This window comes from Callionymus lyra, chromosome 6 (genome assembly GCF_982586985.1).
Source record: "Callionymus lyra chromosome 6, fCalLyr1.hap1.1, whole genome shotgun sequence".
Classification (NCBI taxonomy): Eukaryota; Metazoa; Chordata; class Actinopteri; order Syngnathiformes; family Callionymidae; genus Callionymus; species Callionymus lyra.
In genome coordinates this window covers 21,343,358-21,367,103 of record NC_141823.1, presented here as the reverse complement: position 1 = coordinate 21,367,103, position 23,746 = coordinate 21,343,358, and the positions used below count along the sequence as shown (strand labels likewise).

The 23,746-nt window shown below is 38.6% G+C and overlaps 1 protein-coding gene across 2 annotated transcripts in view; it reads right to left on the bottom strand.

Moving 5' to 3' along the window:
* Window positions 1-23,746, bottom strand: part of ankfn1b (ankyrin repeat and fibronectin type III domain containing 1b) — a 152,290-nt gene that overhangs the window by 97,105 nt on the left and 31,439 nt on the right. For both annotated transcript variants that reach the window (XM_087794209.1, XM_087794208.1), the window contains one exon: window positions 18,702-18,940. In XM_087794209.1, the coding sequence (XP_087650335.1) occupies window positions 18,702-18,940 (239 nt within the window). The remainder of the gene's footprint in view (window positions 1-18,701; window positions 18,941-23,746) is intronic.

Below are 23,746 nucleotides of genomic sequence, written 5' to 3'. Positions count from 1 at the left end.
GCTTTTAATCTTGACCTGTTCATCTTAACTATCTCTCTTATGAAAACAAACCAAGTAATTCTGGTCAAAAAGCAGGAATAATGAAAGTTTTAAATATTTTTTTCAAATATTCAGTCGGACTGTGAGATGTAGAGGATTGACAGCCAACTGGAGTCAGAACCCGCTGCAGAAAAAAAGGCATGATAGGCCAGCGCCCGAGGGCAGGGGATGAGATAAGCAAAGTCAGTGAAGAATGAAAGAGACGTTAAAGGAACATAGCGGAGAGAGACAGATCAAGTGTTGCAGATAGAAACGGCGTGGAGGGCTCTTGCTGTAGACCTTGTCCTATTCTTTCAGGCTAATTTCACAGGATCAAACCGACGCACAGAACCAGACAAATACGGATCTAGCGCAATCTGACGGGAAATCTCCCCTCTTAATTTGTGCGATGTTAAAGCCTACAGCAACTTTCTCCTGATTACTTTAAGTCCCCGGTGACCCCGAGAAGTTAGAACAATCAGTGGCTGCCATCACAGCTTAGTGTTTACTCTGACAGAGTCATGAACGAAAGATAGAAGAAAACACAAACAAACCTTTTTTACTATGCATTAGCCTGTGATGCAGTCGATCTATGAGGAGTGGGGGGGGTTTCATTGATTCGAAGACGATTAAAGTAGAGAACTATTGATGTTCCAGTGTTGGGTCTCTTCCTGCCACCTGTCCTTCTATACATCAATGTCCATCACCCTCATCATCGACGGCACGTTTGATGAGGTCACGGCCCGGGTATCTCCCCCCATGGCAGAACAGATCGCCCAGTGACAACGTGGATTAGTGCGCTTGTTTCCAGCTTCGCTTGAAGATTTAACAGGTCTGCGGCAAGAGCTGACGAAAATCCACGGTTATATATGACCTACCTTAACTCTGGTGTGGGCCTGAAACGAAACGTGTTTGTGGTATCCCTTGGGTTACCTCCGTACGAGGTGAACGACTTCCACCACCCGGAGACAACACAAGGGATACCACAAACACATTTGTTTAAGGGCCTCCCTGACCTTGAGATGACAAAAGGGTTAAAGGAAATTTTCGATTCTAACTGATGACGATGTGATTCAAAGCATTACTTTTAACTTTAGTTTAGTATTCTTTCACAAAATAAGGCAAATAACCACCACTTAAACTAGAAATTTAAGTTAGTCCTTAATAAAGAATTTTCATAATAGTTATAGTCCACGTGGGGTCAAATTTGGCCCAAGATGGTTGGCTGATGATCAATTAATGTTGAATTAGATTATACCTACAAAGAACTTTAAGTGTTTAAGATAAGCTGAGGGACAGAGATTAGCAATGTCAACAATTATGTAAAGACTTCCATTAAGATCTATCATCATCAGACGTGTACCTCTTGTTAGGGAAAGCAAATATACCTTATGTGTCATGTCTTTTTATTTTGAAATTGGTTTCGTATGCCCTTTGTCTTTCCTGAGTTCCACGGCGCCTGTTGCTTTCCCAGCAGCTGCAGCTCATCACACAATCAACACCTCAGCAGCAGAGCTTAAAGCAACATCTCCTGCAGCAACAGGCGCCAGATAATAATCGTCACTCCCTGTCTTTTTTTCTCCGCCTGATTTGTGTAGCACTTTAAGTACCCTTAGACTGTGATATGGAGACTTAAAGTCGTTTTTTCTTAAAACTATTGTAATTAAAAAATGTTTGATGCATTCCATTTTTCGTCTGTTGTTTGGTTGTTTGCATCTGCACTTGGATCTGGCTCTAGTCTAATCTTCACATTTTGTTTGACGTTTGATTTACATTGTTAAAACGTATCGGCCCTTTGTGTGATTTAGCTCGACACCCCCGTCTTAACACCAAAGATACTATCGATTGCTTTCATTCAGAAATGGATTTGCTTTGAGTGACAGTCCAAGGGAAGGCATTAAAAACTAGGGCAAACGAGCGAGTCCTCGGTAAAAAATGAAGCCTGGACTTTTATCTGCCAGAGCGACTCACCACACCAGCGTCACACTGTCCTTGTGTCAAGAAAGGAAAACAGTGGAAACCCACATTACGCTGCTTAAGCTGCCGACTTCCAGTGTGTATAAATTCTCATTTCACTCAGATAGTGGCGGCGGTCCCAATCTTGGCTGACTCATTGTTTCCAAGCCCTGTCGTGTGTGTCACATTAGCAGATGTCTGAAACAAAACAGTTCCACGCAGGTCTTCTTCTTCATTCTACTTTCTCCCTCTCTTCGTTGGCTTCATCCTCCGTGCTACTTAGTGACATTAATGATCTCTTCTTCTGATGTCATTTTCTCTGGTACATCATCACTTCTAGGTAAGAAATACACTTTATTACTCACTTACTGACGATCATCATAGACTTTCTCTTCGTTTATTAATCAGGAATAACATCTTTAAACTTGTTTGTCAAACTCTTTATGAACCTACATATGTTGTAGTAAAGTTAATCAGTATAGATGTAGCAATGAGCACTAATGTCATGAGACGATTCAATCCATTATATTTTGATACATTTGCATTATTTTACCAAAATTGTTACTTTTGTGATTGTGTTTCTCTCTTATGGTTAAACCGAAAAGACATAATATGTCCAAACATCAACTTTAAAAGCAGCTGAGGCCAGCTGTATAGTATCCTCTCATCCTCAGTCATCATAGGATTTCATTTCAAATGACGGCTGCCATCTAGAGGCCGGAAGTTTAATTGCAACATAAAAACAAACCAACGCTGTACATTTTTATTTTAAATATACAATAAAGAAATCAAATGACTGTATTTTACACACACTTTACTGGAATGTAAACCATAAAAGAAAAACTATATAAAATATATATATATATATTTAAAAAAACCTGATACAGTTATGTTGAATATCGATACAGTAAAGTAAAAAAAAAAATCAATATACGAAAGTTAATCGTTTTTTCTAATCTTTCCAATTGGTTTTTTTTCCATCCATTCCAAGATGCAAACTTGACTAATGGAAAAAAAAAGATAAAAAAGAAGAAGAAAATTAAATATGAATTTAATCATAAAACCTTTAAGAAATAATAAATGAACACATGACAGTGGTTCCCAACCCTCACTGTCTGAGGTCCAGTACCGTGAGGCAATCATTTATATCATTTCTGTTCTATTCTAAACAATCCACTCGAATCGCTTCTAGACCACTTGGATAATAATGATAATTTGTTATTATCTATTTAACCGGTGAATATTTTTTTATTCAGGGTAAGAACTATAACCGAAGAATGTCGATAAATGTCAGGGTACTTGGTTATGAATAATAAATCCTCTCACACAGTAAAAAATTCAACATGGAGTGTCATTGCTTCTTTAAGGCTGAAAAAATAAAGAAATCTTTTGTCCCGCTGTAGTTAATGAACCACGTCTTCGCCAGTCGTCGCTGGAGTGCAAACAGCTTGGAGTCACCTGGTGATTGGCACACTTGTGACCTACTGTTTGTGTATTACGAGGCCGGGGAGAGAAGGAGGGGTTGTTCCCTTTCTCCACATGCATCATAATGTCTGTTCCCAGCGTTCCCACACCGAGTGATGGAGCGAGTGGGTGGACAAGTGGCAGAGGACGTCCAGAAGTGGAGCCGTTTGTTTCTAAGTGGGGCAGAACAGGGGAGCAGGCAGGGAGATACCATGGGTCAACAAAACAAAAAAAAAATAGAGGTACAAGCAAACCGTCCAGCCATCGTACCTCCTTCAACCGTGGCCCCATTCCACAGTGACACACACAAGTACACACACACACACACAGCACTGAGGCGCATAGTGGAGCACTAGCCTCCTCAGGCAGTAGCTGTTTGTCGCTAAATGAAGGCCAGCATTCTTTGGTTTCCCAGGGAGCTGGGTGCCTGCCAGTCCCTCGGCCACTGAGTGCCATTTTATTAAGAACAAAATGGAGCCCCTATGAAAGGAGCCTAGCATTGAGCTTGCACAGGTCTCACTGAGCCGAGCATAAACAAACACCACCTTAAAGAGACAGGCTCGCCGAATATGAGGAACGGCAGGTCCCCTCTGAAAACAGATGATGATGCTGGAGGCAGAGGGCATCCTTGACCGTCAGCATAGACCAGCTTTCGCTTTATTTACCCCTCGACAACAACAACACAGGTCACTTTCACAAATACACTTAAAACTAAATCATGGATACTCAAGTTGCCATCAGTGTTTCTTATCTAGTTAAAGAAGCTCAAACGTAATCAGAAACCTTTATTTATTCCCAGTTTGTAAACAAAACACAGGAATTTTTGTGGCGTTATTACAGAATATAAAGAATGAAATAAGATAAAACACACAATAAGAAAAAGTAAAACATAACCAAGCACCAACTAATTGGTTCAAAAATAGGTTTGATATTTCCAGTTTATTGTCATTAATCTGATCACACTTGAGTTTAACCAGTTGAAACACATGCATTTTAAATAACCGACTGGCGTTACACAACTACACAAGTGAGATTGAAAAACAAATTCGAAAAAATAACTAGAATACTGGACACGGTTTTTACGAGCCGCAGCGTCGTGACTCTGTGAACACAAACTTTACTAATCAACAGCCTAAATTCAACATGTCATAAGAGTAAACAAATCCAAGAGCGAGGAAACACTGGGCCTCTGTACGGCGGCACAGACGCACACAGACGCACACAAACACGCCGAGGTAAGTAAGCATACGCAGAATTATTAGGAACACGGGGCGGGGGTATTAAAAAAGATGGATGGGTGATCAGGCGACAGATGAATGGCGGCCGGGGTGGGGATCGGCAGCGGACAGTGGCTGTTAAACACTGTTTATTTGTGCGGGTCTTTCTGGCAATAAACCCTGAGCTCCGTCTCCATTCTGCTCCTGATGATACACATCGTATTTCACTGCTCGTGGATCTGGACTCTAATTAAAGCGGTAATTTATTAGATTAGAGCAAATATACTTGTGGCAGGCCAAATGGCCATTTCACCGTGAAACCACGAGGCATCAGTAAATAGACGATGTGTTCAGGCCTGTTGGTGGATTCATGCGAGTATTACTATGTTGTTTAGATTTTAAAGTCGTTAATACACATCTCATCATATAACCTGGTTTATCACCTTCTCCACAACGAGTCATTGTCATCTTGAAATGAAACTTTTTGTCCACCTTTCCACATAAAATATGCACGTTACTCGCAGCGAAAATACTTTTAAAACATGTTTTTGTTGGTTTGCAGACTAACGAAACAATGTTCGTTTGTAAAAGTGAAAATAAACAGCCATGTACACATTCAGGATTGATCATGCTCCATTAAGATGTATAACATGAGAATAATTCTGTATTTTTCATACGTTTATTTATGTCTCTTTGGCTCGCTTACGTAAATGTAGTGACCAATGTTCCTTTTTCATCCTTTTTTTTCAACCAAAATTCATAGCTCCTTTGTCAGGAAGAAGAAAAGACAACTTTGTGAACCACAACCGTTAGGTTAGGTTAGGTTAGGTAGAACTTTATTGATCCCTCATGAGGTCTCCTTCGGGAAATTGTTTGTATCGACTACAAATTTTTGATGGTCAACAGCCTAATTATTCAATACTAAAACACAAAATGACTGTAGAATATAAACTAATTAACACTCAAACTGTTACTTTTAAAAAGAGACTTGGAAAACACTTGTCCAGCTCTTGGCCTGGTGACCAAATCCATCCCGTCAAGTAACTTTATGTGGCCTATCTGAGGGTTGGCTCAAATCAAAGTAGTAAATTGTGACCTATACAGACACCAGTGATTAATATAAAATAAGGAACATATTTTATCAACAGTTGTACTGAAGCGTCCTGACAAGACTTAAATAGATTTTTATTTTGAAGAAAAGGAACTTGCTTGGTAAGTGTTATATAAGGACAAATAAGGAGATAAAAAATATAAATTGAGCCTCCAAAGATAAAACATATATTGTAATTAGACTTACAATTACCGTTAATGTTTGATAAAATATCCTTTTTATCGGACGGCTGAAGGATTTTGGCCACTGGTTAGTTAAGTTTGTCACCCCTTCTTTAAACCCCCCAAAACATCAAACCATATTGTGATACTTTGTATCATCCAAGCCAACTTTGAGTCTCCTATACTAAGATGCAGCATCATATAAGAAAAAATGAATACAAAAGGTTTTAAAATAACAATAAATAAGTTGGGGCCTGAGATAGATCCTTGAGGGACATCCCAAAAGAACATTTTCTGGAAAAAAAAAAGAATTTTCATAATATTATTCAGTACTAGTTTTTGAAAATACAATTAGAAATAACGGTCCTTGAGATCCAATCTAGACCTATTTTTAATTAAGTACATATGCAAAAGAAATAATATCAATTTAAATACAAACTTTAAATTCCCAGCTGTTTTTACCACTAAACACTGTTATAGCTTTAAAACTGTTTTCTCCCAAAAATATCCACAAATGTACAGTTTCCTTTAATTTCTCGAACTCTTGTGTTGTTCTCAGTATTATCTTGATCTTTAGAGTATGTACTTTTTTGAGTATTGTTTTGATTGTTTAAGCCCTTTGTGACCCTGGTCTCGAAAAGCGCTATATAAATAAATATTACTTACTTACAGTTTGATTTATAATTTCTAAATCCCCTTTAAAACAGGAATAAATAGATGTAATGTTTATGGTCATCAGATGTGATTACGCAACGTCACCATCAATTCAACTACCACAAAGGAAATGCAGTTGAAGATAATACAACAAATTCAAACAGCATAAATAAATAAATTATCTTGGATTTTCCCCACAAAATTCTACATGAGTTCGCCTGAAAAACACTGATCCCCGAGTTAAAATATAAGGTCCAAATATTAAAGCCTTTTAAAATTGGTTTCTCACTGCTGACTGTCAAAGAAATGTCCATCTTTGAAAGAACAAACACATTGCAGTCTAAACATCTATATTTTTTCATTGACCAGTGAGATCCTCTCCATGTGTTTCCGAGCACCAATGCTGTCATTGACGCACACAAGTCAAACACACACAAGTTTGATGGGACCCGAGCCAACATCTGTCTCTGATATTATTTAACTAACCACTTATTGTGGGAGCCCACCAGCACCACGGATGGCGTCTAGCGCTGTGTGTGTGTGTGTGTGGGTGGGTGTGTGTGTGTGTGTGTGTGTGTGTGTGTGTGTGTGTGTGTGTGTGTGTGTGTGTGTGTGTGTGTGTGTGTGTGTGTGTGTGTGTGTGTGTGTGTGTGTGCGTGCACACGAGTCTACAAGTGCGCCGCGGCGTCCGTTCAGACACTTTGGCATGCCGCGTTGGTGTGTTACATCCTTCAGGGGTTGACTTTGAATGTGTGTGTGTGTGTGTGTGTGTGTGCGCCCAGTATGTGCTTCTCCGATTCTGAGAATGTGAGCGCATACCAGTGTGCAATGTGTGTTTACACAGACATGTGAGAACAGTATGAGTGTGTGCAGTGGCGATCCCCCTCCATAGTGAGAGCCGCAGCCTCAGACCACATCAGAGGGACTGTGGCAGACAGAATGACAAGGACAGGAACCAGCCAGCCACACGCACACACACACATGCGTGGACGTACATTCCTCACACATCTATCACACACATTTTTTTGTCACACGCCGCGTCTTAATCCCGGCACGGTACTTCGCTCGCCCTCCACGCCACACACATCTTTAAAAGCAACCGTCACCGCACCGCAAGTCACATCCAGTGGTCACCTCTTCGGCCAAACGCCGAAGGGAGGTGTTTGCTTTAGCTCGCTTTCTCACAGACGCTGAGTGACTCACGTTGGCCTTCCACTGTTCAACCTGCTGTATTTGTCACAGCATACAAAAAAACCTCTTGACGTCACAGCTGGAACACACCAGCATGAAACCAGTAATCATATATACTTTATTTTTATATAATACATGATCGTTTATTACATTTGAATTGACTCCTACTGACTTTGAGCTGGGAAAATAATGATAAAGAAAGCGACAGATCAATGTCTTATATGTGAATTTATTAGTTCCTCTTTTAATAATTAATTGTATGTACATTAACGAAGCCAAAACTAGGACACACGAAGGTGAAGTGGTTAATTCAGGCACTCAGGTTTCCTCCCGTAGCCCAAAAACATACAACAGTTGATTCATTGTGATCATACGATACAATGATACAGAGCAATGTTTATTTTTTAATGATACCGTTCAGATATTTAGCAATATATAGCAAAATACAATTTTATTTAAATCTTAGTCCTTTATGGTTTATATTTCAATAAAGTGTGTATAAATTAATAATATTGTATTATGGTATACAATTACATAATTACATTTTTTATTTATTTAATTCCAAATTAACATGCAAATATTCATCAGCGTTTGTTGACTTTAGTGTTGCTATTTAACTTCCGGCCACTAGATGGCAGAAGTCATTACTCCCTTGTAAGTAAGTAAGTAAGTAAGTCATTTGTATTTGTATAGCGCTTTTCAAGACCAGGGTCACAAAGCGCTTAAACAATCAAAACAATATTCAATAAAGTATATATTTTAAAGGTCAAGATAAAACTGAGAACACAACAGGAGTTCCAGAAAATCAAGTAAAAGCCTGAACAAATAGAAACTTCTTTAGATGTTTCTTAAAGGAGTCAGTAGACTCCATCAAACACAGAGAGAGGAAGATCGTTCCAAAGCTTAGGAGCAACAGCCTGGAAGGATTTCTCTCCTCTGGTCCTGAACCGTGTGCGAGGAACTATAAGTAGATTCTGATCCACAGACCTCAGAGCCCGAGCTGGGGTGTAAGGCTGGATCAGATCACAGATGTAAGGAGCAGTCTAACCATGATTCGATCTGAAAGTAAGAACCAGAATTTTAAAGTTGATCCTGAAAGAAACTGGAAGCCAGTGAAGAGTTTTAAGGATCGGAGAAATGTGAGTTCTTCTACTAGAGCGGGTCAGAATTCTAAAGGAACAATAAAATCAGTCGACTCAAGCAGCTTTTAAAGCAGATGTTTGAACATATTGTAGTTTCAAAACAAACGAAAGCAGGTGCAACATCGTCAAGAGTCATGTGGTCTGTACATTCAACAACACCAGAGTCAAGTACTTGTGCAATACTACAAATATATTCTTGTAATACAGTATCATAGGTAGGTATCACATCGACACATCTTTACACACAACCCTAGTATATAATCATGTCACGAAAAGATGGTCCTGATTCAAGAATTCACACCACGAAATCACCGGGATTCAAACTCCTACCTCAAGATTTAACACAAGTGAAGGGACCAAAACAAACATATTTTCTCACACTTTAGTTTGAGAAAATACAAGTTATTTAATTCAAGTTATATTAGGCGAATTACAAAGTCATAGTTTACATACAGTATATATATTTTAATTTGTTAATTAATTTTTGTTGTTTGTTTGTTTTTAGCTTGTTCTGAACAAAGGCACTGGGTTAGCCTAACAAGTGAAAACCACTAAAAATTCCTCAAATAAGCAATCCTAATTTTTATGAACATGAATTATGACTTATGCTCTTTAAAAACCAACAAATAAGTCCCTGTCATTCAGCTTAAGCATGTATTGTAACTTGTGAAAACTTTAGTTTCTGTCTCGCACTAGCAAATAAATCCCCAAAAAATGACTCTCAAATATCAATTTCTTTCCCACAATCGGATCACTAATTAAACTTAACACAATAAGTCTCTTTGCTAATCAAGCACCTTCCTGATTTCTTACAGTGAGCGTGCACGTACGCACGCATGGAGACAAAACACAGCGCAAGTGCAGGTCAACCACGGGTGAGTGAAAGCTAGAGGCAGTGTTTTTCCTTGTGGTGGACACACATCAATTTCAAGGAAATTGCTCGCCCCATTATTGGAAAGTGTTACCGGAATGTCAATTAAGGGGGAAGTTTTTAACCTCGCACCACACAAATAAACAGTCCAGCCCACACCCCCCTTATTAGGGCCAGTGTCAGTGCAGACAGAGAGTCTGGAGGGGGTAGAGGAGGGCAGAAAAAGAGAGGGGGACTGGAGAGAATGGAGAGTTAGGGGTAAGGAGCAGAGAGGAGAGGAGACTTAAAGGACTGCTTCTGCCCTCCTTTTGTTGCCCGAAAGGCCCTCGCGTCCTGAGAACCACTTCAAACCTGGCCCAGACTCAGCAACACTTGAGGTCGACTTCAGCCGACACTGATCTGCCGACAGCTGTAGGGATGCTGAAGGTAGATCAGACGAGGTCAGCGTGACAGGAGGGAGAGGATGGAGAGGTGGTGGAACATCGGAGTGGACACATCCCTGTGCGATCTTTTTAAGAATCATAAAAACCATGAGCGATAAGAATCATGTTTGCTTTCTATGGGGTTTCCTCACAAACATGGTGGCTTCTAAAGCAAACACATGAATGACAGTTTGTGTGATATAATAACACAATTATAGAACAATTTTAGCAAAACCCCAAGTGTGCTGTTGAGGCTATAACAATATATTTTTCCATCTACAAACTGATAAATATTCATCTGAATTTATTTGCATAGCTTTAAAACTCTTTCTACAAGGTTTGTGGACTTAAAACCAACAGTGTTGGTTAAAGGTTTGACTCTTGCCATTTGCCATCTTCTGGAAAAAAAAAAGTTACTTTTTGGTGAAATATACTCCCTTGATCTGGAACTTCACTTCATGCCCGACTGATTCATTGACTGACTTTTAAATCGCAAAGTATTTGAAGCTTGATAGTGTTGGGTTGCTGCCTACAGCTATCGATTTAAAACAGCAATACTTAAGATTAAGAAGACAGTTTCTAGCTCTTTCCCAGTGTCGGAACAGTGTAACTGCAATGTCAATCAACCTTTTATTGCCAAATACCACATGAGAAAGTCTCCGTTTCTGGTTGTATCTTTAGGTCATTTGAAAAAGTCTCTCAGTACTTCATGAAAACACTGTCTCAGACCCACTGATGTAAAATAGTTTGGTGGTCACATGACACCCACAGCGGGAGATCATCGATAACAAGATAGTACACAAGTCACGACCAAAAAGTGAAAAATAATAATAATGTCAAAATGTTTCATAGTACTGCTTTAATCACTGGTTTAAAAATACACTTTACATGTTATTTCTACCAGAGAACACAAATTGTCTGCTAATTATCAGCAGACTGAACATGAATTCATAATATTTAAGAATATTTTTGCTCTCATAATAGCCGAGCGGTTTTAACCAGCAGCTCATTAATAACAGATATTGTGAAACGACTTCTCAGGCCGTACATAATAACACGGCCAGCTGGACGAGGCCCACAGGCCCGACATATGCTCCCTTATTGGCCGACTGCCAGCCCCTCAAAAGATGGCGTCTGTATAAAAGGATTATGCATGAGTGTAAATAAGCCTCTCTGGATGTTTGTCCCAACATATTGGAATAGATGCCGCTGATTTGCTGTCTGTCGTTTACTCTCCGAGGAGCGGAATCACCAATTATACCGATAGATGGTCAAACGAAGCGAGCCTCGGCCGCCCCCCCAAAAAAACAACCCAAGGAGAGCCGCAGAGTCTAAAAGTATCCCGGGATTATCCCGGAATACTGCGCCGATCAAAGGCGCGTGAGGTACGTACCCAGACATATTCAAACAGGTATCTTCTCCTGATGCGCCAGCGCCTCTAAAACTGGGCAGACTATGCTCAAATGGCTCCGCAGGGTCTAAGTCTGCTGGCTCATGGGCATGTGAAATAACCTCACACAGCCAGTGTGTGAGCCTGTGTTTGGAAAAGGGCTTGCTCGGAGCCCCATCATCAAAACAGATGAACAGCTGCTGAGAGACTGGGTTCTATATAGCTGCAGGAGCACACATTACACACAAATGATGCAACTTCTCCTCTTGATTCGGACGGATTCGGCGTCGCGGAGGGAGCAGACAAACCCACGCTTGGAGAAAACACCAAGACGTGGTGATAGACTGCAGCGGAAAACAACCTCGCTGACTCCAAGTTGCCATGAGCGTCTGCTGACACCAGATGAAAACTCTTCTCCTCTACATGTATTCAACCATTATGACCACCACTTAAAGTTGGTACTACGATGCTCCATGAGATTTAGGTGTGAAAGAAAATATCAATACATCAATATACCCCCCCCCCCATGTTACTGTATTGATATTCAATAGTCCATATTGATTTCCTTTTCTCTCTTTTTTTTCAGTATTTTAAACCATATTTTATCTTTATTTATAGTTGTTCTATGGTTTTAATTCAAATAAAGTGTGTATAAAACCAAAAATATTTTCATTTTTCACAATTAATATGGAAATATTCAAAGGTTCTTCCCATTTTTGTGTTGCAATTTTACTCCCGGCCGCTAGATGGCAGCAGTCACTACATCCTCTTTCTGTAGAATACTTTACCATCTGTTTTTCTCTTATATACTTTATATGTATACTTTTTTTTTTTACTATTTATTGTTCAATTGTTGTACCTAAAAAGTGGCAATGACAATAAAGACGATCTTATCTTATCTGAAGTAACAATGGAATCACGCGAGATCCAGACAACGATGACTGAGGATGAGAGGATACAGTGGACTTCAGCAGATTTTAAAGCTGATGTTTATCCATTTATGGTATTAAAACTAATAAAAGCAGTTCTAGTAAAGTACTCAGACAGTACTACAAAAAAATATCTTGTTCCTAAAGTATTGTAATATATGGTATTGTTGCCTCAGTATCGTGATACGTATCGTATCGCCTGATTACTGCCATTACACATCCCTAATCAACAGTAACGAAAATGAATTTAACCTGCATCATGAAAACATGAGCTGAGCCAAAGGCTGTCAAGATGGATTTTTAAGAAGGAAAACCTTCTATTCTTATGTTTTCATTTACAAAGACTGTGGAGCGCACACGAAGCTGAAACGAGTTTTAAGATGTTTCTCGAGGAGTAGGTGATGAAACGAGAGGTTTATAAATCCAACAGGACTGTCGACACCAGTTCATCGGTCGACCGATGACACCGGTCCAACAGAGACTGGCTCACTATCAAAAGAAAAACCTCTTCCTTCGTACAGTTGCGCCAGCAGCTGTGCACGCTGATCAAATACTCTTCACAGATAATGACCGTTCGCAGGAAACACTGGCTCCGATGGCAGTTTAGACTCTTTCGATGTCTGTGTGATCCTCGTCTCAGGATGAATGAGTCACAAGAGAAGCCCAGAGCACCACCCAGGTAACAGTCCAGCCACAAATACACAGCAGACAACACTGGGATGAGCCGAGGCTGGACTCTTGTCTTGAGTGGAACGGTGCTGCCCTCCAGTGGTGAGAGGCAGAATGGACAAAACGAATAGTTTTAATTTTCAAGACACAATATTATTAATATTAACGCACCAGAATGTCACTTATTCAATCAATGAACATACAATTATCAGTAATTTCCTTTTTTTTCTTCCTGAAACGAGACTATGGACACATTAACAGAGTCAAAATAATACATTGTGTGAATCGTGCATTTATATTTTTATTATAAACAAAAAATAATGTGATTATCTTAATTTACATACTATTTCTCTTGTCCTTTAAATTCTTTTTTGTACTTGCTATGTTTTGTTTTTCCTGCCGTCGTTCCCTTTACTAAAATTGTCCAAATTCTTTTTTTTTCAATAGCTACATTAGGTCTTAGTGGAAAAGGTATATTATTTTAGTTTTTCACATTTGATACAATATAAAAAAAATTCAGGCAAATTATTATAGACTAACTAATATGTAACATTACATTAAAACTTTAAAAATGTTATTTGCAAATGGGTTTTTTTGTATGGAGATGACAGTACATAATAAAGAAATGTATTTAGTTTTATTTTAAAGTTTTATTTAAAAAAAATAATAATAATTAAAAATAATCATGACAAAAGTAGCATGTAACATTAAATACTAAAGTACTCAAATTAAATATAATTAAATACAATCATTACATGAAATGAACAACAAATTTGAGATTTTAAACTTTGGTAAATTATTTGTATTAATAATAATAATAATAATAATTAAGTAATAATAATAACAATAATAAATATGTTATATTCATTCTCACATCTCAATCCTCAATAATAAATACTTTACAGTCAACATAAAAGCCTTAGTGCTTGAAAATAAAGCCCAAGGCCTCAACTTTGTTTAAAGAAAGTGCACTGCTGGTAACACCATATGCTGCCGTCAGCTGACGCGTCTCCACCGCGGCCCCAGCATGAGGTTAATGAGTAATTAGAGGTAATTATTACTGTGCGATGGTGACCTTCAGTCGCTCCACGGAACCTTTAATAAACTCTAAAACTGAGGAGCAAGAAGGTTACAAAAATGTCACTCTTTTTCCATGTCAACAGGAAACTGTTCCACATTAATTTAGTGCAGGTTAGACATGTAACAACATGGTAATAACTGTTTTCCACCAGGTCATTATGAAGGGTGTTTAAACTAGAATATAGGGAAATCACAAACACGCTCTGCTGCCCCCTGCAGCTGTATTTATGCAGTGATGATGGATCGTGATGCGAGCGCATGTGAAGCTAGTTTCCTCGGAGCGTTAGTGAAACAAAAACAACCACAGGAAGTGACTGTGTATCACTTGATCCAGTGGAGGAAAACACACTCTGCCGTCTGACCGAAAAAGGGGCCAGAAATCATTGGCGTCATTCAGGAAAACGAAGCACCGCTGCGCCTTGTTGTTCGGAGTCTGTGATTATGTATAAGCTCAAGCAGTTTCAAACGTGTTCCCGTGGCGATCGAGCTCCTTGCTTGTCCCTGAAGTTCATGGATCCATTTGTACGGACCCCCTCGTGGTGTTTGATGGCGAGTGAGTCATCGGGCTGCGAGAGTGTGTGCCGGACTCAAGTGCCGCAGATAAGCATGAATAAAGCATTATGTCATTACTGACGTCCAACACAAATGATACAGCGAGACACACTTTTCAGCCGGACGTGGGAACACTCTGTGTTTGCTCACTTTCGCCGACAAACAAATCTGCCAGACGGAGAATAATATGAACAAAAATAGCTTTTTGTTGTGGATGTATAACAAAAAAAAACGAGGAATATTGCATGTTTGTCTGGTACAAACTTGCTCAATACAATAGTGACTAAGATTATACTTAATAGCTCTCTGTGCTGCACGGAACTTTCCTCCGACAAAGCTGAAGTGCACCTGTCACTCTTGGGAGAAGGATATTTTAATGGCTAATTAAACTGACTAATCCACCTTTATGTGTTTATTTAATGGCTCCTGCACTAACAGTGGGCTGAAGCATGACTCTCTTTTGGCTTTCTTAAAGCACACATTTATTCTTACAAAATTGCTACAGACTAAGAGATAGTTAATGGTTCCATTAAAGATCTTCTTTCCAGACAGAAAAAGACGTAGTAAAAAAAAAGTCTGATTTCTTCAAAGACAGTAAATGTGTGTTTAAAAAGAAAATCTTTAAAATGTATATTGAACAAAATTCCACTAAGTCGAGGGTGCAAGGAACTCTAGAAATGCAATTCCAGGTGAACTTCAACTATTGTAGGACTATGTTCACCAGAAAAGACGGAGGGTGAGATCGACAGGCAGGTCATTGACGGTCGATAAAGAGCTGAGCTTAAAGGCAAATCTCTTGTTTAATCAATATATCCATTTCCTCCTACCCTCATCTCACCTCATCTCGTGATGACTATTGTAACAGTTTATTTTCATGTCCAAACAAGAAGGAGCTGTCTCGCCTGCAGTTAATACAAATGCTCTAGTAGAAGAACTCACATTTCTCCGATCCTTAAAACTCTACATTGGCTGCCAGATTCTTTCTACTTTAAAATTCTGGTTCTTACTTTCAGAGCTTTTTCTCACTTTTCATCCATCAATCTATCCATCTTCTGCTGATTATTTTCTTAAGTGGTTGGTTGCTGGACTCCATTCAAGTTTCTTTTGGCGAGAGGCGGGGTACATCCTTAACACACTCATCTAGACAATCTCCCCAAGTTCTCAATCAACCCCTGTATGTGTTTGGACTGTGGGGAGTAAACTGTAACATTTATTTTTCAATAGACTTTTTTCTTACTCAATATATGCTGCCCTTATATATACCGACGGTCATGGGATCTTAGGTTTTTTTTGGTCCTTTTTCCTTTGAGAAAACCCATCAATTTTGTGCTTTCTAGCTAGCTACAGGCTACTTGCTAACAGGCTCAAACAGCCAAGCTGACACAGAATGCTACATCGTAACAAATTTCATATTATATTCAACTCCATTCTTCCCTTCCCTCTAAAATTCTGGAGCCCCTCATATCCCCCACTCTGACCAAGACCTCAGGTGAGCAGCTCCGTCAACCAGGAAAGAATCAACCTAGAATCCATTTACATCCACGAAAAAAGCCAATAATTTAAGAAACTTTCTAGGATTCCTCCTGGATCTGGAAAGATGACCAGGGTTGTGTTGAAGTACCTGGGGATGCTGCAGTTTTCCACAATATGCTGGAAGCGGAACCTTAGATATTTGACCGTCTGACCATCAACGATAGACTTTAATCAAGCTGTCGTTCGCTACATTAGCGGATGGATTCGGCCCCAAAACTAATCCACAATGTAAGAGGGGAAACAAGTTTGTGAAAAAAAGGATTAAGATGTGAAATGTTGATGAGGAGCAGGCTAGAAAAAAAACCATGAAAATGAAAATTGTCACAGACGCTCTTACAATAACACAAGCTGTTGATCGAGTAGAAGAAGGGATTGTCGTCATCACTTCCAAATGTCAAGAAGATGTCTCACCCCGAAGCAGAAGCGGCACACCAGCAGGTCCAGCGCTTCCCCCATGTTTCCAGGAAGGTATCGGTCTAGATCTGTTCTGTTCCTGAGGCTAAACAAAAACTTTATCCTCGTCTTGTAACCGAGTTATTGACGGACATCGTCCTCAAGGCGATCGAAACGCAGGGTTACAAACTCCCCTGTGAACTCAGCCGGTGTCCCGTTACATCGGCGACACCGGAGGAGCCATTACAAAGCTCCGGCTGGTAATGAGGTCTCGCACTCGGCGCTCGGGTGACCGGGCGACAATAGAGGTCTTCAAATTTTAATGTGTGTGCAGCAGACATGCGGCCTGTAAAAACAAGCCATCCGTGCACACTTTCATATTCATTCTCACGCGAGAGGACGGTTTTGACTGGTGCATGTTTTTTACTCGCGCACAACAATGTAGCGCTGTCAAGTGTGCTGGTCCATGGTACCAGAGGGACGGATCAGCATGTTCACAGCGGGGATGTACACCAGTGCTGTCCACCAGACCATCTGTCAGGATATTTCACTGATGCTGGAGAGAATGGTGGCCTCATGTTGCCGCGCTCGCTCCAGAACGGGAAGTGGATTTTGTTATCAGCACCAAGCAGTGAGCTACTGAGGATCAAGAAAAACAACACATTGTTGAGCGAAAAGTATGTTTAAAAAATACTTCATTGCCACAACTTTACTTATGCTATCTATCCGTGTATCCATCCATCTATCTATCAATCTTTTCATCCATCCATCCGTCCGTCCATCCTTCTATCAATCTTTTATCCATCCATCCATTCATCCATCCGTTCATCCATCCATCTATCGATCTATCCATATATTCATTCAACCAACCATCAATCCATCCACCCATCCAACCATCTATCCATCTATCAATCTATTCATCCATCGATATATGTATCAATCTATTTATCCATCCATTCCTCCATCCATCTATCAACCTTTCTATCCATCCATCCATTGATCTATCTTTTAATCTATTCATCCATCCATCTATTCCTCTATCCATGTATCTATCTATCTATCCATCTATCCATCTATCCATCTATCTATCTATCTATCTATCCATTCATCCATCCATCAATATATCTATCAATCTATTCCTCCATCCATCAATATATCTATCAATCTATTCCTCCATCCATTAATATATCTATAAATCTATTCATCAATCCGTCCATATATCGATACATCTATCAACCTATCTATCCATCTATCCACTGATCTAACTTTTAATCTATTCATCCATCAATCTATTCCTCCATCCATCCATCTATCCATCAATCTATTCCTCCACCCATCCATCCATCTATCCATCTCAGAAATAAATTGAAATGAAAATAAATTGATGACCCGTTTTCAAAAAAAATATTTTTGTTGTTCCTCTAGTATATTAACCAAACGAATGGAATGAGATTTTCGTCGCTCCTTTAAAGTGCACCAGGTATCGATTCAATCTGTTCATTTATGTTCATTATTCACACTTAAGTGATAATTCAGAGCAACAGATGCAGATGACAGGTTGTTGGCACAGATCCTAATCTTTAACACAAACATGAATTTTGTTTCATTGCAACGTCAATAAATGTGGAATAAAAGACACCATGTTGTGTCGTCTATACTTAGACGAATGACTTCTATGGATGATTGATGCCTCCATCTGTTATTTCCTTGTCTCGTCTTAAGTGCACACCGCCTCACTCTCGCCGACATCCTTGATGATTGATTGGATAAACAAACAAATACTGCTGAAGTAAATCGTTGGCTGGTGAATATTTCACTCAATTCATCAACAGTCACTACACGAGTTTGCCTTGTGCATTAACTTTTCCATACGTTTGGTCCAGAAGGGGGCAGTCACTCCCCTCTTCCAGGCATGTTCTAAGCAATAATAAAAAAAAGTGGAACTCACAAATTTTCTCTTCAGCTTCCCCTTATTGCTCCTGTTGGTGTGGACCTCCGGCGCCGGCTCCGAGCTGAAGTCCGAATCGATGTCCAGGTTGTCGTCGGCCGACACACTCTTGCGCAGGTATGCAGCCCGGGCTCGGAGGTGTGAGAAGGGCGACTGGGAACGAGGGCGGACCTGTGAGCTCCCACTATTCCCCGGCACGTCCTCGCCTTCCATGTCATCCTCCAAGCGCCACAGCTCACCTTGAGGACAGAAGAGAAAATAAATCAAGTCTGAGACAAAGTCACAGTCGGGGACATTCATAGCAACACTGGTGGAAATCAAAGATGGAGATTGTTTTGAGAAGCAGCTGGAAGGACCAATGCTATTTTAATCTTAGGTTTAGCGACACTGGTACACATGCAATCATGTAAATCAGTGGTCCCCAAACTACACATTTAGATTTTCTTTTTTACATATACAGTGTGCAACACTCATTTTAGGGGGTACATTTTAAGTAGCTAAAAACAAAATCAATTGTTATATTCTACTCGAACCATAAAAGAAGGTTAGGTTTGAAAGATTTTTAGGGTAAAAAAATGTTGACATCTTTCCAGCGAGGGTTATTGGGTCATTTTATTATTTATTTACTCATTTTCTTTTTACTCGGAAAGGGTCATTTGGTTATGCAATCCTCAGACTTTTTCTGTTACAAACTGACCCCGGCCCACCATCAGAGAAGGGAAAAGTAATGTGGCCGTCACAGGAAAAAGTTTGGGGACCCCTGGTATAAATCATTTATGGTTACAATAGAAAGTTGTGTGTAATTGTATGTGAACAAAAGCAAGATTTTAAATTTATCAGAAATAAGGCCTGTAATTATTTCCTATATTTCAGACGTTTCAAATATTTTCTTTATTGTTTACATTTTTTTTTGTTGTTCTTAGTATTTATTCCTATGTTGGTTTGTTGTTTGTAATGATTATTATTGAGACATTTATTATATTATATACATATATTGTTCATTCGATTTAAGATTGATGTGTTTTTTATTAATAATTATTTAAAAAAAAGGACAATAAAAAAAGTCAACTAATAAAAACAAAACCGCACAAATTAATTTATTCACAACAAAGAAAAAGGGAGAAAACAAATCTTCCACTGCTTGTTAAATCATTCCGGTTACAAGAACTTACATCTTTTTGAATATCTTAACTTATTATTGTGAAACTAAAAACATGTACATAACACTGTGCTCCTCATTTAGATGAAACAAACAGAACACTGTTTGATCTTGAAGCTTAAATTCTCCCCGAACAACAAACATCACACAGGATTCAAATCAAGTCTTTTTCTCGACAACAAACAATATTGGAAACACAATTGATCTACATAGCAGATTTATTTATAGTTCATACACTAAACTATCTAATAAATTAATGACATATTTGGTCTTTAAGCATAAGAAATGATTGAAGAAGGTTTTAAAAAAGATGTTTTATAAAATGTTACAGATCTGCTCTTCAGTAAGTTGTCCTGAAGAAGCTTCACTTTCACTTCTAATCTCATGATTTTTGAAATAAATAACTTTATTTTGGAGGCAACAGAAAATAAGTACTTGAATATATGTTACATTTTCTTTCACTGATTTTTGTTTGCGAGGTCAACACCTAACAATCAACGACATCCTTCAGTCCTAAGACTTTGATTATGATTGCAGACCCTTCAAGTCAAACAAAGAACTTGTTCCATGTATCCCATTATATTCCTGTTGTGTTTCCACTGATGGACTGTGACGGAACTCCTCATCAAACTGCTGATGCTTAACCAAAACACTCCAGCAAATTAGCCACCAAATAATACTGTCAGAATGCAGCTAAGAGTCTGTTATAATCGGCATAATCAAGCCCCTCAAAAATATAGAACTTGAACTTTTCTTCAAGCCTTGGAAATGTTTCAAAAGTACTGGTTTGGCCACACATCCATCCATATCTACAAGCAGAAATCCCCATTTTCTTTGTATAAATGATGAACAAGTGTAGGGTTCATGTTTAAAGAGGAAATTGTAATGTGCTTAATGTATTCAAAACTGCCCAATTAAATGTTTTCATCCTTATTTTCCCCCCACGTTACTGTATCAGTACTGTGTTCAACTACATTGGATTGATTTTTGGTTTTCCAAATAAAAATTAACCATTTTTATCCATTAAAGTTTAATGTTTGTAATGGTCTTGTTTAGTTTCGCTGATCGGAAATACAACCGCAGTGAAAATCTAGCCTCAACAAACTACGTCACATCTCCATTTTAAAACGAATGGAAATAAGGTGGACTTTTACATAAAAGTAACAGAGGTTTGTGTGGCGAAGAGCAGGCGCATGGACTTTATCTACAGACAAAGGTAAGACCAGAAACTGTTTTAACCTGAATCTCTTAAAAAAAAGAAGAGAGATAAGACTAAGAAAAATAAAATAGAATATTTAAAAACTATATTTTGACCTTAAATAAAATATTATTTGTTTTTCTCACGCTTATATTGACCCATTCAATACTCAATATTTATCTTTTCACCATTATAAACATTGTTCTGGTTTGCATACATCTAGCCAATCACATTATTAACCAATCAGAAGCAACAATTGACGGGTCTATCTATCAAAACAGCATCACTTGTAAGTTGTTTTTTTTAATCTATCTAATGGCGTCGTTTGGGATTTTTTGCTCTGGAGCCAAACTTAATAATGGCGTACTCTGGCTAAACTTGACGCTAAATTCCACAAACGCCATTTAGTATGAATGAAATAAACGATCGACTTTCAAATGAAGTGCATTGAATCAGGTGCGTCTTCCTTGTAATCCTTTATTATCACGGTCCTACTCTATATTGTTTAAATCCACATTTGCTAATCCTTTTTCAATTATTTATTAGTTCATTCATCTTTTTCTACAACTATTTTGTTTAAAACAAATTTAGATTTTCAGCCTATTGAAAGTTCACAGATCATTAAAAATGGCAAGATTTTGAATATATATATTATATATATATACTTTAAATAAATTGATAACTAAAAAATAATATTTCAGCTATGAATCTTATGTTAATGTTTATGAAGCTATAAATCAATATGTATCTACAATTTATGCCTCCCATAGATCTAGGACGTAGGATAGGTGGATGTAAACTAATATCCTACAAAATGTCACAACAATTCAATATTACTATATAGACTTTTTGATTAAAATAAATAAATAATTAAATCATATTTTTTAAAATAACCAGTAGCCAACTGAATAAGCTTCTCTTTTACTAGTAAATCTGACACTAAAGGAGTTACCCTCTCTGCAGCTAAAGAAACAATAAGATCCCAGCGATAACTGAGGACGAGAGGATACAGTAAAGCCTGGCTCCAGCTGCTTTCAAAGCTGAAGTTTTGGCTTCTATTTCTATCATTTCAAACAAAAATAGTGGAACAATGAAAATGATACAAATGTATTGAAATATATCAATTTGTCAGCTGAATAAATTATATGGCATCGAATGGTCAGATGAGTGTATCACTGCAGACCTATTTTGCGAGCACATAACATTTCTTGGACATGGTTTCACACTCTTGTTCTGAGCCTTACCTTCTTTTTTTTTTTAGAATCATCTACTGCTAAATTCAACATTATCAAGTAACAATCGTTGCCTGAAGTAAAATGTCCACAACTCGAATTTTAAAAATAGATGTGGCAATTATGCTTTAACTATCAATTAACAACGTGTGTTTTACTACGCAATATGTTCTTATTTAAGCCAAATTAAGACCATAATAACTCTTCCCAAGCGAGACAGACTTGCTTCTAAATCTGAGTTAATGAAGTGCAGCAACCATATGAAACTTCTTCAACTAACATGTTGGCTCACAAGACGCCAGGATGGAGGAGGGGGAGGGTGGAAAAGGGAGTAAAGATGTGGGGGGGGGGGAACCTAGCAGCATTATGGTAGATGACAGCGGTTGCCAGGCAACAAGGGGCCACGTGAGAATTGAGACTCTCAAATTGATATTTGCAAGTGAGCAGCGCTAAAGGTAAAGGAGAAGACAGGCCCGGGTGACGGGAGCGAGCGGCATCAATAAAGCTCGGGCTTGTTAAAGTGACGCTCATTAGAGGGAGGAATGTCGGATGATTGGATTTAAGTGTTGATGCCGCCTGTGACAGAGAAGCTTCTGCTGAGGAAATAACATCCTCGTAGATCTGCGAGGCAGCGCCGAGACGGGAGTGTAAGTGAGGACAGCGGCTTCGTTCCCTTACCCGCCGAACCTTCATCTATTGATCCATCCAAACCCAAAAAAAAGGCTGATAAAAGGATGAGCCACAGGCTCATTTACTCGCACAAATTTGGGTTAAAACGATTGTAGTTTGGCAAGAAACTGCCCTTTTTTTCATCGATATTGACTTCTCAGTGTGGCGTGCAGTCTGGAGGACGTTTCAGATTAACGCCGGTCGTTCAAGGTCATTGTTAAATTCGGCGCGACGCCTGAAATTGAAGTGCGGTGAGCTCGAATAAAAAGTATTTATTGTTCATGTTCATGACATGGTGACCTATAAAGAAGCCAGTGTTGAAGCTATGGTCGCAGACGTAGATTGTCTAGGTCGACTTTTTTTAAATTGTTAAAGGGAAGGAATTTAAAGTTATTGCTTAAGACAAATTCAGTTAAATGATTTAAAACGTTTCTCGTTTTTTTATTTTTAAGCTTAATTGCACATCCCCTGGTCGAGGATAGAGTCCAGTTAGCATGAGGGTTTGAGAAAAGATTGATTTGAGAAAGGCCTGTTAAAAAAAGGAAATTGACGTTTAATTATCCATAGAAACTGTGACGGAATATGTTTTCTTATCTGGGTCAGTGCAACACTGTTGAAAGATGACGAGACTTAATCGAAAGAGAGATTTATTTTTTGTGTACATTGGTGTCATTAAGAAAAAAAATAGACCATATTTTATTAAATTATTAATCGGTTTAATTGTGCAGTTTAGTTACCAAATGAATAAAATCGACATTGTAGTTAAGTATCTCTATATGTAGACCAC